The 16,000-nt window shown below is 38.5% G+C and overlaps 1 protein-coding gene across 10 annotated transcripts in view; it reads right to left on the bottom strand.

The window, feature by feature from the left end:
• Positions 1-8,134: 8,134 nt before the first annotated feature.
• The window catches only part of ELAVL2 (ELAV like RNA binding protein 2), a 159,281-nt gene continuing 151,415 nt past the window's right edge, over positions 8,135-16,000 (bottom strand). For 6 of the 10 annotated variants that reach the window (XM_066368272.1, XM_066368280.1, XM_066368278.1 and 3 more), the window contains 2 exons: positions 9,518-9,556; positions 8,135-8,952 (listed from right to left, as the gene is read on the bottom strand). In XM_066368272.1, the coding sequence (XP_066224369.1) occupies positions 8,622-8,952; positions 9,518-9,556 (370 nt within the window). In that variant the 3' untranslated portion in view covers positions 8,135-8,621. The remainder of the gene's footprint in view (positions 8,953-9,517; positions 9,557-16,000) is intronic. The other 4 variants (XM_066368275.1, XM_066368273.1, XM_066368277.1 and 1 more) reach the window with 3 other exon arrangements.

Consider the following 16,000-nt stretch of genomic DNA (forward strand, 5'->3'; position numbering starts at 1 on the left):
ACTTTCTAACATATGGGGGAAAAGTGTCGCATTGATTGGAGCTATTTTTAAAGTGCAGCTCTACCGTAAAAATAGACATTTACTCATAAAGATGCTTGAATAGAGAACAAGCCCAATCTATGTCTCATTGTTAAGAAAGGGTTGAAAAAAGGTGCCGTGCTTTCTAGAGAGCTGTTTATGGTCCACATGTGATGTCAAGGCAGGATCCAGGTGCACTCTAACGAGCGTCTTTCAGCTTCCTCAATCTTTTTAAAAGTGCTTATCTTCCATCAGCTACTTCTCTGAGCACATGCAGTAAGGAGCCAGTATTTACCCAGGACCTTGCAAGAGAGATCACTGCAATCAGAGACCCAAGGAAAAGAGAAAAAATTACTCACCTGCAATTGGAATGGCCGCCATTCTCTCCTTGTCCCTACCCGGGAAATAAGCATTTCCTTTTGCTAAGGAAAGAAAGGAGAGAAGCAGCTGACTTATCAGTAGAGCATCTGCATGTCCTCTGTTTGCAAAGAAAAGCATAGCTTAACACTCCTCTCCCCACCCAGACTCCTGCTCCTTCATGGAAGCTTGCAAACCAAACTGCCCGCCCTAGCGAGTGGCAAGTTGAAGCATTTAGGCACCTCCCCAAACTGAGATTTGAAGGCATTATCCCTAGGATCTGGACTTTGTCTTCAGCTTTTATGAAAGCCTGGAGTAATGGAGTTGTAATGGAAAATCACATAGAATTCCTGATTCTTATACCACTCTGACAAAATGTCAGCAGCAATTAATACCGTAAAAACCAGACAACAACTTTCACATGCCGTGTCCTAAACCAAAATCAGAAATGCACTGTTCTATGTCTGTTAAAATTTTTTTTCCTTACACTCATGTAAATAAGTCAATAGGAAAAACATACTTATCAAGAAAAAAAATCCCTGGCCCTGGCCAGGTGGCTCTGTGAACACAGCATCATTCCAGTGTGGTGAGGTCATGGGTTCGAGTCCCAGTTAGGGCCCATACAAGAGGCAACCAAGGAGTTCACAACTAAAGGAAACTAAGTGAAACAATGAGTTGATGCTTCTCTCTCTCTCCTTCTCCCCAGCCCTTCCCTTCCAGTTCTCCCTCTGTCAAATTAGTGAAAAAATTTTAAAAAAACCCACCACTAATTTGAATGTTTAATCTTTATGAAAGAAGATATGTAATTATGACTTAAAACAGAAATTATCAGAGAAAATAGGTGTATTTTTCAAGGGAGAACTAAATTTTGACTTGTATGTTTTGACCTTAATACATTTTCTACAGTGACTATATTATTATTGATTGAAATTATCCACAAGGATATAAATTATACAGAATGCATCAAATATTTTTTAATTAAGAGAGAGGTGGGGAGGCAGAGATAGACTCCTTCATGTGCCCCAACTGGGATCCACCCAGCCAGTTCCCTATGGAGCAATGCTCTACCCATCTGGGGCCGCTGCTTGGTTGCTCAGCAACAAGCCATTTCAGTGCCTGAGGTGAGGCCACAGAGCCATCCCCAGCATCCGCCTGGGGCCAGCTTCCTCAAACAGAGTCATGGCTGCAGGAGGAGAGAGCAGAGAGAGAGAGAGAGAAAGAGGAGAGAGAAAAAGGGGAGTGGCGGAGAAGCAGATGGTCGCTTCTCCTATGTGTCCTGACCGGAAATCGAACCCAGAACTTCCACATGCCAGATTGGTGCTTTACCACTGAGCCAACTGGCCAGGGCCACATGCATCAAATAAAATACTACATTGCACTTGCCTCTATTCAATTTCTAGACACATATCCTGCAGGGGTCAAGAAATCTGGCCCCCAAAAGGGCACAGTTAATGAAAATTAGTTCAGGGTGTTAGTATTTTAATGATGACAAAGGGCAGAGCCCCAAGAGTTAGGAAAACTGGGCTCAAGTGCTAAGTCGCATGTTAGCAAAAGAACCCTGGAGAACCTTAACTTCTCTGGGCCCGACTCACATCTGCAAAATAAGGTGCTGAAGAAGACCCTTGAGGTGTCTTCATGCTCAAAACCAATGTAAAAATAGAAATTAAATTTTTAGCCCTGGAAGAGAGAACAGCAACCGGTACAGAGCAGGTGCTCAGTGTATATTCAGTAAGAGGATTACCAAAAGGGAAGTTTTTAAAATAAAGTATTTGAAACAGAGATTCCCAACCTGTGTGCCGTGGCGTGCCGCACCTCTGTCACAAGTGCAACGCAGTCCAAGGAACAAAGCTACCTACCAACTGCATGCTTCATCCCTAAAGGGGGGTTCACCCTGAAGGGGCTGCCAGTTTCATCCTGTCTTCAGGAGGTCCACGGCGGGGCTGGTTGCTTCTGAAACTGTACAGGGAGTATGCTCGGAAGGAGTACACGCTGAAAAGCAGAGTTAGAGCCAGAGGCTACCAGCAACCTGTAGGTCAAAGGTTCCTTCAGATTAAAAAAAAAAAAAAAAAGCAACAAGCCCTTTCCCCAGAGCTATTTGAATGGGCTGCCTTTCTTTTCTGTTCTTCTGTGTGTGGCTTCCAAAACAAAAAATAAAAAGCTGTCAAACCAAAATCTCCTTTCAGAAAGAGTCCGGAAACATTCGGATTTTATCATTTTCTCCTCACTTTCTATGAAGGTGATACGTAGGTGATATGGGCAAGAAAATATAAAATATTTATTAAAACGTAAGAGTGAAACAGGTACTGTGGCACTAGAAATACTGTAAATACTAAACAAGAATTGCTTTATCATCACAAATCTGAGTTAGGAAAGTATACTCTCCTAGACATACACTGGTTGAGTATTGTATTACTGAGGAGATTTTGTTTTTGTTTGGCCTTTTTTGCATATTCTGAACCACATGGTCCAAATAAACATCTTTAAAAGACCATGTCCTTCCTAGCAAGGTTCACAACTCCAAAAACCCCATGTAATCTAGCAAAGAAAGTATTTTTAGTGTCATAGTAGAAATAGGCAAAACTACAAGAGCAAAGTTTTGAAGTTTAGATACTTTGTATTTCATTATGGACTGAATTTCCTGATTAACCAGAGATTTCACTAGTCACAGACACAAAACTGTTTAAGGAACCCAGGTCTATACTAAATGTTGTCCTGCCTGACCAGGTGGTGGCACAGTGGATAGAGCGTCGGACTGGAATGCGGACGACCCAGGTTCGAGACCCTGAGGTCACCAGCTTGAACGCGGATTCATCTGGTTTGAGCAAAGCTCACCAGCTTGGACCCAAGGTCGCTGGCTCAAGCAAGGGGTTACTCTGTCTGCTGAAGGCCTTCAGTCAAGGCACATATGAGAAAGCAATCAATGAACAACTAAGGTATCGCAAAGAATAACTGATGATCGATGCGTCTCATCTCTCTCCGTTCCTGTCTGTCCCTATCTATCCCTCTCTCTGACTCTCTGTCTCGCTAAAAAAAAAAAAAGAGATTGTTGCTAAATGTTGTCCTGTGCTGATGACATAGGTAACAGATCTCTGACAGTGCTCTCTTCTGGAATTCCCTCCCTTAGTCTCTTACAGCCCTTCTACTCTTAATGACCCAGTTCAATTGCAATCACTTCTGTGTGGTTTCCCTCTCCCTGCTCAGCAACATACACACTCTCACACATGCCACTCCCTTTCTCCTTTTGTTTTTAATGTACTTTGTAATCGGCACTCTTGACTTAATTACTTATGGCCTAGACAGACCTGGAGCACAGACCGCTGCATGAGCAGAGAGGCATATGTCTTCCACACATCTGTGTCTGCTCTTTTGGGACACTGTACATACACAGCAGGGGCTCATACTTGGCTGCTATCTGGTCTTCGAAAATGTAACATCCATGAGTATTTCTGAGGGTTAGTATCAACTACTACATCTTAATCTACATCTTTAGTTATTTAAACTAAAAGTAATGTTAATGTTGAATTTGAGATCCTAAGACTGTGCCATGTTCTAATTCAAAGTAGAATAAAGCCAATCCATATACTTTGAATATTCAGGGTATTTTATCATATCAGTGCTTTGCAAGTTATCACGCCATATCCTATAGGCTTAGAGAAAGCAAGATCATCCAAATTCCTCCATCAATCCAACTATTCAGATAGTGTCTTGAGGTATATAACTTTTATTTGGCCTCAGAAAGAATATGGACAAGTTAATGAATATTAGAGCATCTTAAGATTTACTAAACTAAATGATACTGATGTCAGGCTGAAACATACAAACGAGCTAATAATCAGTTCAAAAAGGGAAAAGCAGAATCTGTAAGAAGGGCGGAGCAGATTCATTTTAGTAAGCAGTAGTTACAAAAACTACTGCAAGGAAGCCAAACTGCTGGGCTCTCAAAGCACTTACAGCATTGCAACCATGGCCTGGTGGCTCGCCTGTCCTATCTCCAAGGTGACAGTTTCCAAGAAGATTAAGAGCCACATTTTGCTCTTTTTCATAGATCCAGGGCACAGCATAGTGCATGAATAACTAACAAATCTGTGCTGAACAATCAAAAAATACTTTATTTCAGGTTACTGAAAGGTTAATTTCAGTAACCCTACATTAACAGGCTGCCTGTATTAATCATGTAGATGTTTTAATCCTTCCAATTTGAAGGGAACTGAGCTGACTTTGGGGAATTTTCAGAGAAAGAATATAAAGGACAGTAAAATAAATAAGTAAACCATTTGTTGCAATATCTGGACTTATAAATGTTCTTCAAACAGTAATATATTCTGTTACAATTACAGCAATATTTCTGTATTCTTCACTGTTTTAGATTCCAATATGAATATATAGACATAAAGGATCAAAACCACTGATTTATTTTTTTCTATCTTCTACCCAATAAAAGATATATACATACTGTTCTGGAAGTATTTTAAAATTTCAACGTATATATTGTTAAAATACATGCACTTCCTTATTTTTAGGTAACCCTTTGAACAGGAAGTTACAAGTTTCTACTACATTTTTTGATTAAGGGTAGGGCTCCTATAATCTATTTAATTTTTATAAAAACAGTAATGCTAAATTGCTAACTCTTTTCCTCAAATAAGAGTAAGATAATGTAAAATGATGTTAAGATTGAAAAACTTACATTGGCTACTCTAACACTGAACTGGTAGATAATCTGCAAGCATACGGCGAGAAAAGATTCTAAAGAAAAAAAACATTTCTCAAGGACAGCAGTAGTTTTACAAACCTTTACTTAGAATTCTTCCACTATCTGCTCAAATATAAGAACTGCTGACAAGCAACTGAGTCAAAATACTGATAAGCATGTAAGAGGAGAGAGGGGGAGGGAGGATGTTCCAATATCATAAAATTAGAGTATTAAATTCATATAATAAAAAAGGTGTGTGGAGATTTGAGATTAATTGCATGTTGGAAAAAAAGGAATCGTCTTGTCACTCAGCTACACTCTTGAGTACTAAGCTGTAAATTCAGTACAATTACTTTTTAGAATGGCTTTTTACCAAAAAAGCTGACAAATACAATTAAGTTAAAAGAAGTCACTTAGTAGACTTTGTTAAAAAACAAAAAGAAAGAAAAAAGGACTTCTTTGCTCTCCTCCCAATATAGGTCGTCAGGGAGTGGTACGAGAACTGGATGTCATGTGAAACACAGGAGGGCAAGCTCAGGATTGGTCCGTATGTGCTACTCACATCAACCCTAACCTGATAAAAGCTAAGTTTCTGGTTTTAGAGAATAATCTCTTGACAATCTGGCATTTGGACAACAAATATAAATTTCACACACCAACAGTTAATCCTATGGGTGAATTAAATCTTCCCAGTGAAAGCAGAAAAATTATCTCCCTTCTATCTGGTTTTTCTTTAGCTCAAACAAATGTGTGAGCACAACTCCCATTTAAAAAAAAAAAACCCCACAACAAAACTTGATGGTTATTACAATACATCAGAGCTATAGAATGATGTCAGCATCCAATTACCCAAATTTTACAACTAGCCAATGAAAGCACACGTTCCTATAAAAATTATTCATCAATATTTGAAAGCTAATCAGGTGTCATTCAAAAAAATTTTTTTTGCACATTCTACTTCAATTAACTTGCCTTTTGAAATTCTTACTTTAGATAACACACTTTCAACAACTTACAGTTCTGAGGGAACCTCTTTTAACTCATGAGAGCAAGTTTATTAGACTCAGCACACGAGCCCCCAAAATGTGTAGAAAGACCTACTCATCACACTGTTCTTTCCCTTCAACTTTGTTTATTGATGTACTGAACATGAAAAAGTACAAAGAATCCAAACACAAAAAGAAAACATGTACAGCCTCTTAAATACTCAACAGAATATATTTTCTATTCCAACAGATGTGAATTAAGTCATACTGTACAACTTCAAATAAATACCAGCCTTACATTTTATTAAGTGCTCTGATAAACACTGTAAAGTGAAGCACAATTTGCATGCCCTCTCATCAATGCCTTGGTTTGCTACAGTAGTATAGGAAAGAAGCATGTAGATGCTGTTTTCCCATGAGGGAAACCTTATTTTTTAAGTATATACATGTATTTAGTTTTTCAGTTTTTTTTATTTTTTTTTAAACGCAGAAGGTTAACTCTGACAATCTAAATGCACCTAAGGATATGAGAAAGTGCTAAGCCAATTGATTTCTGATTAGCATTGAGTGGGTCAGCATGAAAACTCGCTTATTCACTTTAGCACGCGCCTCACAGTATATGTACTGTACTATACTGAAAATTTTTATAACTACAGTTTTAAATAATAAAAAATAAAACAACGCAACTGCAAAGATAATGTACAACTATGTTATGCATAGCACATTGCCTGTTCTAAGGGGAAGCATGTGAGCATCTCAGTTTATACAAAAAGCAGGATGTAACTATATAGTTCTCAGTGCATCCTGATGAAGGCAGTTTTGCCTTCAGCTTTTTTGAAAATTTATTATAAGCTAGATGCTAATCAGAAAATATTTTGTATTTTTTAAAATTTCTTTCATACATGGTAAAGACTTATTTATTTCCCCAAATAGTGGTTTAAGCATCATACAAAGTTAAATTTCAATAGCATACAGATATTTATGATTTTGTATGAAAAATGTAAGGAAATTTGTTCAAAACCTATGGTTATACTCATTTTCTTTTTACCACAAACATATTTATAAACGAAAATGTAGCATCACCATAAACAGCTGAAGCTAGACTATCTACAGACAAAATTAGCAACAAATCTGATGCACTGTAAATTCAAGTCCTCAGGACAACAAAAGTGATTAAGCAAGACCTCAAGTAACAATGTTAATGTCATTTACAAAGGAAAAAACTGATACAAAAACATTCAAAACCTGAACATCACTTGGCATGTAAGGGGAAAATAAATCAAATTAGCTGAAAGGGTCATAAACACAAGGTCTTATTTACATTACACAAAGCTCAGGTGTTAGCCTTGAACATAACTTTCAAAATACCTTCAAATATATCCAACTCAGATCACTTTTGCCGATTTGCTGCAGTACAAATCATGTGCAACATCTTTTTTCCTTAAGACAAAACAATTCTTCAAACAATACTGCAAGTACATCACTAAACACCATGAGCTCTATCTGAAGGGATTTCTTTAGGAAGAACAGATTTTTTCCCCCATTTCTCAGTAATTTAAATTTCTTGCCTGCTCTTATATATTCTTTTGTAAATTTTTTTTATTTGTTTCAAAATCACAAATCAATGTGAGCCACCTATCACGTAATAACCAGGATGATCAGACACTCCACTGGTGATTACAAAAACGAAACCAGCAGTGTTTATTTCCCCATTGATTCTATTCCTTTCATACAAAGATCTCAAAAGTATTTTCTACATCATAAATCTTTCTAAATTTTCCAACCGCTGCAAATTTCCTGGTAAATTTTAAAAGCTCACTAGGTGTCATATGAAGAGATTTCTCAAAGTATTCAAGTCAAAATATTTGTTCCAGGACCAGTAAAAAGTTTCTCCAAATTTTCTTTTTTATAAAAATAGATGCTTTTTTTAAACCCACATCAAAGAGGCTCTTATCTCTTTGGCAAGGTACTGCTTTACGAAAAGTTCTCCAGTATTCTTACAATAAGCGTTTATAATGTAGCCCCCCCTTCCCCAACCCAAATCATAACTATAAAATAAATACTGTTTTTAACTTCATAAATAAAAATGTAAACTTCAAAATACTTTTCTTAGACATAACAGAGATGCTTTAAATGTAAACAAAACACAAAGCTAAATCAGTAAAAGAATAAAAGGGGGAAAAAAGACACAACCAACTGAAGAATTACAACACAAAGCCTCAATATTTACTCACAGGTTCAAGGCAGTTATGTAAAAAGAAAAGAAATGTCTTCCCTTAGCTGAAACACTTTAAAAGGTCCACCTTCTTCAAAGAAGGCAATAGAATGCAATGTGACAGGTAAAAACCCTGTACCTCTTGTCCATATTCAAACATAAAAGATATTTAAGAAGTTTTAATTCAAATACTAGCAATAAAAAATCTCACATATTTCTTAGGATGCTAAGTAGTCGTTTTATCCCCATCTCAACACTGACTTACAAAGACATTTACTAATGTATAAAGTTTCTCTTAACTTGCCTTTGTTGTATAGTTTTCATATATAAATGGACTGAGGACAAGAGCTCTTTAGGCTTTGTGCGTTTTGTTGGTCTTAAAGGAGACCTGCAGTACTCTGTCTCCCAGACGGTATCCATTGAGGCTAGCTATTGCCATGGCGGCCTCATCATAGTTTGTCATAGTCACAAATCCGAAACCTTTGCATTTATTGGTGTTAAAGTCACGGATGACCTTCACGTTGGTGACAGCTCCAAAAGGCCCGAACATTTGCCACAGGATACTCTCGTCTGCGTCAGGAGCCAGGTTGTACACAAAAATACACCATCCTGTCCCTGGGTGTCCGGGGATATTAATTCCAGCCAAACTGGTCATTCCATCAATGGTCATTGGAGAAAACCTACTAAACAAAATAGGAAAAACAAACACACACATACACACACAACAGAAATAGGTTGGTTACAGTAATGGACTTTATTTCTTTTCCCTTTCCCATCCCAAAGTTTTAATAACTCCATCCTCCCCCCCAACAGATACATACAACTATTTGATGTTTCAACCAAAATCTGTGTGTGGCTTGCAGTGTGACATGCTATATACTATCAAGGTACTAAGAGTCATGAAATGGCCATTATATGCTGTACTGTATAATATTATCCACAATAGCAAAAGAAACATACTTAGAACTGGCTTTATGAATTTAAGCAGGACTTGGGGGAGGGGCGCAACACATGTAAACATGCTATAACGTCGCAATGCAATACAAAATAATGGGTATTAAAAACCAGGTGGCATCCAGTTATATAAAGATATTCCTTGAGTCAACTGTGCTTCAAAAAGTAGCTTTTCATAGGTTGTACATGCAAAAGAAAACCCAACACAAATTCATGAAGAGAATCACTCCCCAAATCAAAGAAACTAATCACTTATGGGAAGGGAGTATGAGCATCATGAACCTCTATCATTACCTCTTTACTCCATAAGCCATATTGAGCAGATTGTCCAACCTGCAAAACACACATTTAGCAAATTTCAGTTTTTAATTTTTTCCCCTTGATGTTCAAGAAAGCTGGGCTTGTTACTGCCATCTTCCAAGGGGTATTTGTATACTAATTGTATTTGGAGTCTAAAATTGGGGCTTTTCATAGAGAATAGGTACAGACTGTCATAAAAAAAAAAACTAACTTCCAGTGGACACAGTTTGTCTCTACAAGGGTCACTGAAGCAAAAATATTGGTGGTCACTTGAAGAAATGTGGAGGTTCTGGAATAGTTAACATTTGGTGGGTTCTCATCTTCTGTCAGTCAAGTTCTAAATGCTCCCACGCACCTGCAAGTACTTAATACTACTTTTAATTCTCATAACTATTGGTTCCTGAGTGTACTAAGGCACACAGTGAAGGCACTTGCCCAAGACCACAGGACTAGTAAATGGTGGGACTGAAACTGAAATTCTGCAGTTTACAGAATTCCATGAATTTCCCTTCAGTCTTCCGACTTTGAAAGACTTCCATTTCTTAGAACCTAAGTGGTGTTATAAAAGGTAGAAAGAAGTTTATACACAACCTGAGCTAAACTTCCCATTTCTCAATGTGCTCAGCTAAGATCCAGAAAAAGACGACATGCTTGGCCCCAGTGAGCAAACAAGGCAGTGGTCGAGACCCCGAGCCTGAGGCTTACATTGCTACAAGAAGTGTAGCCCTCCTCCAAGTGTAAGAAGCCAGGTGGAAATAAACCAACCAGCCTGAACTTCTCTTAAATGTTTTAAAAAGAAAGTACTTGTGGTGGGTGGGCACTCTTTAAAACTCTGCATATCCTTTCCTACTTCAAAAATTAAGTGGATATGCCTGACCAGGTGGTGGCATAGTGGATAGAGCGCTGAACTCAGACGCAGAGGACCCAGGTTTGAAACCCTAAGGTTGCCAGCTTGAGCCCAAGGGTCGCTGGCTTGAGCAAGAGGTCACTCGCTCTGCTGTAGCCCCCTCCCTCCCTGGCAAGGCACATATAAGAAAGCAGTTAATGAACAACTAAGGTGCCACAACAAAGAATTGATGCTTTTCATCTCTTTCCCTTCCTGTCTGTCTGTCCATATCTGTCCCTCTTTCTGACTCTCTGTCTCGGTCATAAAAAAAAAAAAATTAAGTGGATTTTATGGTACTTGATTTATCAGTTTCAAAGAATTCCAAATTTCCACAGTGGATATCAATTAATTACATGTGTTTATAGGAGGTGGGCACAGCTTAATACATTGCCCATATTGCCACCCTTAACTGCCACAATATTCAATACTTTCTAAGTAAGACCCTAGGATCAAGAAGACAATTTCTTCTCTTTTAATTCCTAGGTGAAAGATAAGTTTGAAAACTCAGTGTTTCAACCTTATTGTCTAACAAGCTGTGGCTTCAAGTAAAGCTGAAGTACACATGAGAAGCAACTCCTTCTGGTTTTATTAAAAGCCGGAAAACATCTCTTTTGGTCTTTCAGAATTGGTAAAAGAATCTCCCACATTCCTGTTGCTAATTACCTCTGGGCATTTTGTGTGCTTTATACAACTGTAAAGAAAGGCCTGGGCTGATGTCATGGTAAGGTGTAAGGACATGCAAGAAATCACAATGACAAAGGATCCTCATTCTGTGTGTCTGCTTTGTCCCACTATCCTCTCAGGATCTGGGAAGGTTCATCCCACTTTCCACTGAGCAGGGAGCACAGGCCTGGACCAATGCAGATTACAGGATGTATCCTGAATGAGTAAAAGCAATGAGGTCACCAACATTAATCTTAACTGTTTAACCCAGAATAAAAACTATCAGGAGAGCTGGTTGGGGGCCTGACTGCACAACAAGGGAGAAAGCACCTGAGTGGGAAGACTACACAGGTGGGAGGGCTTTGTTTCCATAGAGGTGATAACTGCTGTCAAAAATGCCATGTCTTTATACTCAGATATAAAGACCACAAATACCAGAGATAAAGATGCACACAAATTATATCACCAACCATAAAGTATTAAGATACAGATAATTTCGTAAAATTGCTGGAATGATCAATACAGAATGCATTTAGCATATGATACTATGGAACAGAATAGCATACTGAGATACTGAGGTCTTCTTCAAAGTGCTAAAAGGTCCAGAGGAAGAAGTCACCTTTATTGATTCATTCAAAATAGTTACATCATCTCTGGCCGTTAATTGGACCGAGCTAGGGACTGTCACACTCTGCCACCAGGAGCTTAGATGCCAACCAAAGTACAAAGACAGACTCTCTTAAGCAAGTTTTTGTTATTTTCAAGACAGGGCAGAAACCAAAACTACCCTAGAAGTGAATTACATGTGTTATGGGCGAGATAACTCATTCCCCATTCTCCATCCCAGGAATCTCCAGGCAGGAGCCTGGGATTTTTATTCTAGGATCTCCGAGGACCCTCTCAGTGGGTCTCATATTTGTCCTACCTGTGAAATCCTATGTGATGCCATGACCCTCACTGATTTATTTACTCAATGCCTATTTTAGTCAAAATTCAGGCCTGTGGAACTTAAACCAAGTTATCTGCCTCTACCTCTACCTCTCGCCCTCATCACCCACACTTCTCTCTCATCAAGGTGTGCAGGGAGGAGCATGGAATTTAAGAAACAGGATCTTAGTGATGCTGAAAACTCCTGCCTGCGTTCAGGTGAACTACCAGTTCTATCTGCTCGCTCAGCCGCACACACCATGTTTTTCATGAGGGCTGGGAGAAAGCAGGGGGGCTCACATGCACACCCTGGAACCTAAGCCTCATAGCAGCTGGAAAACTGTAAACCAGGAGTTTATGAGAGATCATGGCAGACACTACACTGTATTCCCTTGTAACTGCCTTATTTACAGTTCGCTCAGACATAAGGACCCCTCTTACTCTCTAGAATTACACATCTTTTCTGGGTCTGTCCAGAGCTCAAGAACAGTCCTCTTTTATGTGTGGACATTTAAAACTGGAAGCCAATTTTTAACGGAGACCAAATTAATAGCCTCCAGAATGACCACTGGGGTATGCATGATCACACACTGCAGTGCAGTGTCTATTAAATATGTTATTAAACTTTAAAAGTGAAGTATTCTCTACTCATATTTCATCGATGCACTGAATCCAGTACCCTCACCTATTCCCCATGCACCACATACTTTCCTGAGGGAAGTCTGAGCAGTCCTCAAGGGACAATGACATTCTCACCTGTCCTTTAGTTTGGACTCAATCCACTTTACAAATAACACATTAAAGTGGATTTGGAGGATTAGATATGTAAACCTTTAATTAAAATAATCCTCAAAAAAGAGGTAGCTTTAAAAAGATTCCTGCAAAAGTCGTCATCATTGTCATGATCAGAGTAAGGGTGACAAGAGGAAAGGAAGCCCAAGAAAAGCAGGAAAGGGAGAGCTGATTACTTCTTCTAGTCCTAGGGACAGGCCACATTGTGAGTTTAGACAAAGATGGTTCTATATGTCTCACAGGGAGTCAGACAGGAAGTTCAAAATTAAGATAATTTTATGACTCTTGCTTTAAAGTCCTGTGTATTATTTATTAAGATATTGGTAAATGAAATATTAAGCCAGTCAGAATAATTAGCAAGACATTTGATATATTGTTTATTTCATCTTTATCCTATCTTTATGTTCTGTGTCAGATCCGGGTATGTGATGTAATGAACACACTAGCACAAGCCCATGTGCATAAAATTTATGAAAATATATACACTGGGGATACATGTACAAACATTTGTTTAATAATAAAAATACAACCAATACTATCCCTAAGCAAGAGTTCTAATGGAACCATGGATTAGGTAGAGCATTCCTATATCAAAGCTGGGAACTTATAAGCAGAAAATAGAATGAAGGTACCTGCATTTCCGAGATATTTTTAGCTGACACACTATGGGAGTAAACACTATAATACACTATGACCCAAAGCAAATAAAATGTAAAACCAATTCAAATAAAAAATATAAAGAGAGATTACTTCTAATGGGTTAGAAAATAAAACTGTGGACCCTAAAAATAATGGTTCTCAAAACTGCTCCAGATCACTGACCAAGATCTGCTCTGAAGTTAAACCACAGAAAGATCATCAACTTACCCCCTTATCCAATTAGATGGTATCATCTGTCCTCTAAGAGAGAAAAAAGTTATTCAGGAGAATTGATACCAGTTTCTTCCAAAAGGAAATTGTGATAGTGCAACCAGCAAATGCCCTTAAATGCAACTCAAGTGCCGATTTAAAAGGCTCCTTGAAAAATGCATAAAGGCTTATGGAAACAGCACACAGGCCATTAGACCAGATCACATTCAATAAAATTAAAGCTGCTTCACAAGAGAAGAGATGAAAAAATTTGGCTGAAAGTTTAATTCAGATACCATTCCCAAGAATATACTTAAGGGGCTTAAATTACACCATCCATCCAAATAAATAAGAATGGTCTTATTTTGAAGACTGTAATCAATTAAATGAGTATATTAGCTCAGCAGTGCCCATGTTAATTCTCTAATTATTCATACAGATTGAGTCATAAACTTCACAAGCCCACTTTTGAACTTAACCCATTTTACACAGATTTCAATTTTTTTACTTTAAAAGATAAGAATTTCATAAATATCAAAAGTATCCTTAATTATTATAATACTTATAATTTGTGTTCATCGATCTCTCTCAACTCCCAGGGTATTGTAACATAAAAACCCACAGAGAATTCTTTTGCGTGTCCACTGGAAAGTGACAAACTGCAGGCTAAGAAAGAGCCTTAAGATATAGATATTAGTGAGAAAATATTTGTGTAATGACCTAGACCTAAACCAAAGAAAAGCAAAATACCAACAATACAAGCAAGTCCTTAATTCAAGAGTTGTTACGTGGTGAAAGAAGATTCAACCTTAATTTAATGGGTGTGTGGGGGGGGGGGGTGTCACAGTGATGACTGCCAAGTTTTTAAAGGTATTTGTAAGAAAGCAGCCAAACACACACCAGGTTAAACCTGAACTCTAGGAATAAAGGCTCTCAGTTTCTTCTGGCACTCAATCTAGATCAAACACCTTTGCTGAGCTCAAAGACTAGTTCATTACTTACTATCTGGACAGAGCTTTGGGAGGAATGGGAAGTACAGTAATACAGTGTGTCCGTAAAGTCATAGTGCACTTTTGACCGGTCACAGGAAAGCAACAAAAGATGACAGAAATGTGAAATCTGCACCAAATAAAAGGAAAGCCCTCCCCCAGTTTCTGTAGGATGATGTGGCAGCATGTGCACATGCGCAGATGATGACATAACACCATGTATACAGTGGAGCAGCCCACAACCATGCCAGTCGAGATGTGGACAGTACAGAGGAAAGTTCAGTGTGTTCTGTGGCTCGCTAAATTTGAATCCGTGACCAAAGTGCAATGTGAATATTGACGCGTTTATAACGAAGCACCACCACACAGGAATAACATTACTGGGTGTGATAAGCAGTTGAAAGAAACCGGCAGTTTGGTGGAGAAACCCCGTTCTGGTAGGCCATCAGTCAGTGACGAGTCTGTAGAGGCTATACGGGATAGCTACCTAAGGAGCCCTAAAAAATCTGTGCGTGAGCCCACATCAAACTGCACTGAATAGGTATGAAACTGGGAGAGTTTTCTTTTTATTTGGTGCAGATTTCACATTTCTATCGTCTTTTGTTGCTTTCCTGTGACCGGTCAAAAGTGCACCATGACTTTACGGACATACTGTATAGACAAGCCAGGTACCTGGAAGGACAGTAAGACTCTTCCCTATTTTCTGAAACCAAATTTCCCTTGCAATAGACTGTTACTCCCTTTCCCTCCCAAAATTGTTTTTACAGGCATTGAGGAAGAATTTCCAAGTTAATAACACATGGAGCTAAATGATAAAGGCTCAGAATGAGCACAAGATATTTGAAAAGCTATTAAATTTGACCATCAGAACATCCTGTAAAGCAAATAAAGCACAGCGCACGCAGGGAGAGGGCTCTGCTGAGTTGAGAGAGCACACGTGGTCATCAGCAACCTCCCGTGTGAGTCACCGACAGGCCTCGCTATTTCAATTGTCAGGAATGCTCCTGATGATCCTGTCATTTCAGTCCCTTTGCCCAGTCTTCCTCAGAATTTCATCTTAATTCTAAGAACACAGTTTTACTTAATGACTACCATAAAACAAAAACCAGAGTTTAAATCGGAAACACCAAAAACAACAGTTTAAATCAATACAGCCTTCTACTAACATCAAACATTTTATACTCTAAGTGTTAAAAATCCAGCAAGTTCCAAAGAACTGTCCTTTGCCCAGGAAAAACCTACAGAATTCCTTAAGTTTGTCTATGCTAAATTTGCAAAAAAGTTATTATTCACTTAAAGATGCCACCGAGGAAACCTACATGACATAGCTAAAAAAAGGAAAAAAAGAGAGGAAGAATAAAAGGCTTTGTA

The sequence above is a fragment of the Saccopteryx leptura genome, chromosome 2 (genome assembly GCF_036850995.1).
Source record: "Saccopteryx leptura isolate mSacLep1 chromosome 2, mSacLep1_pri_phased_curated, whole genome shotgun sequence".
Classification (NCBI taxonomy): domain Eukaryota; kingdom Metazoa; phylum Chordata; class Mammalia; order Chiroptera; family Emballonuridae; genus Saccopteryx; species Saccopteryx leptura.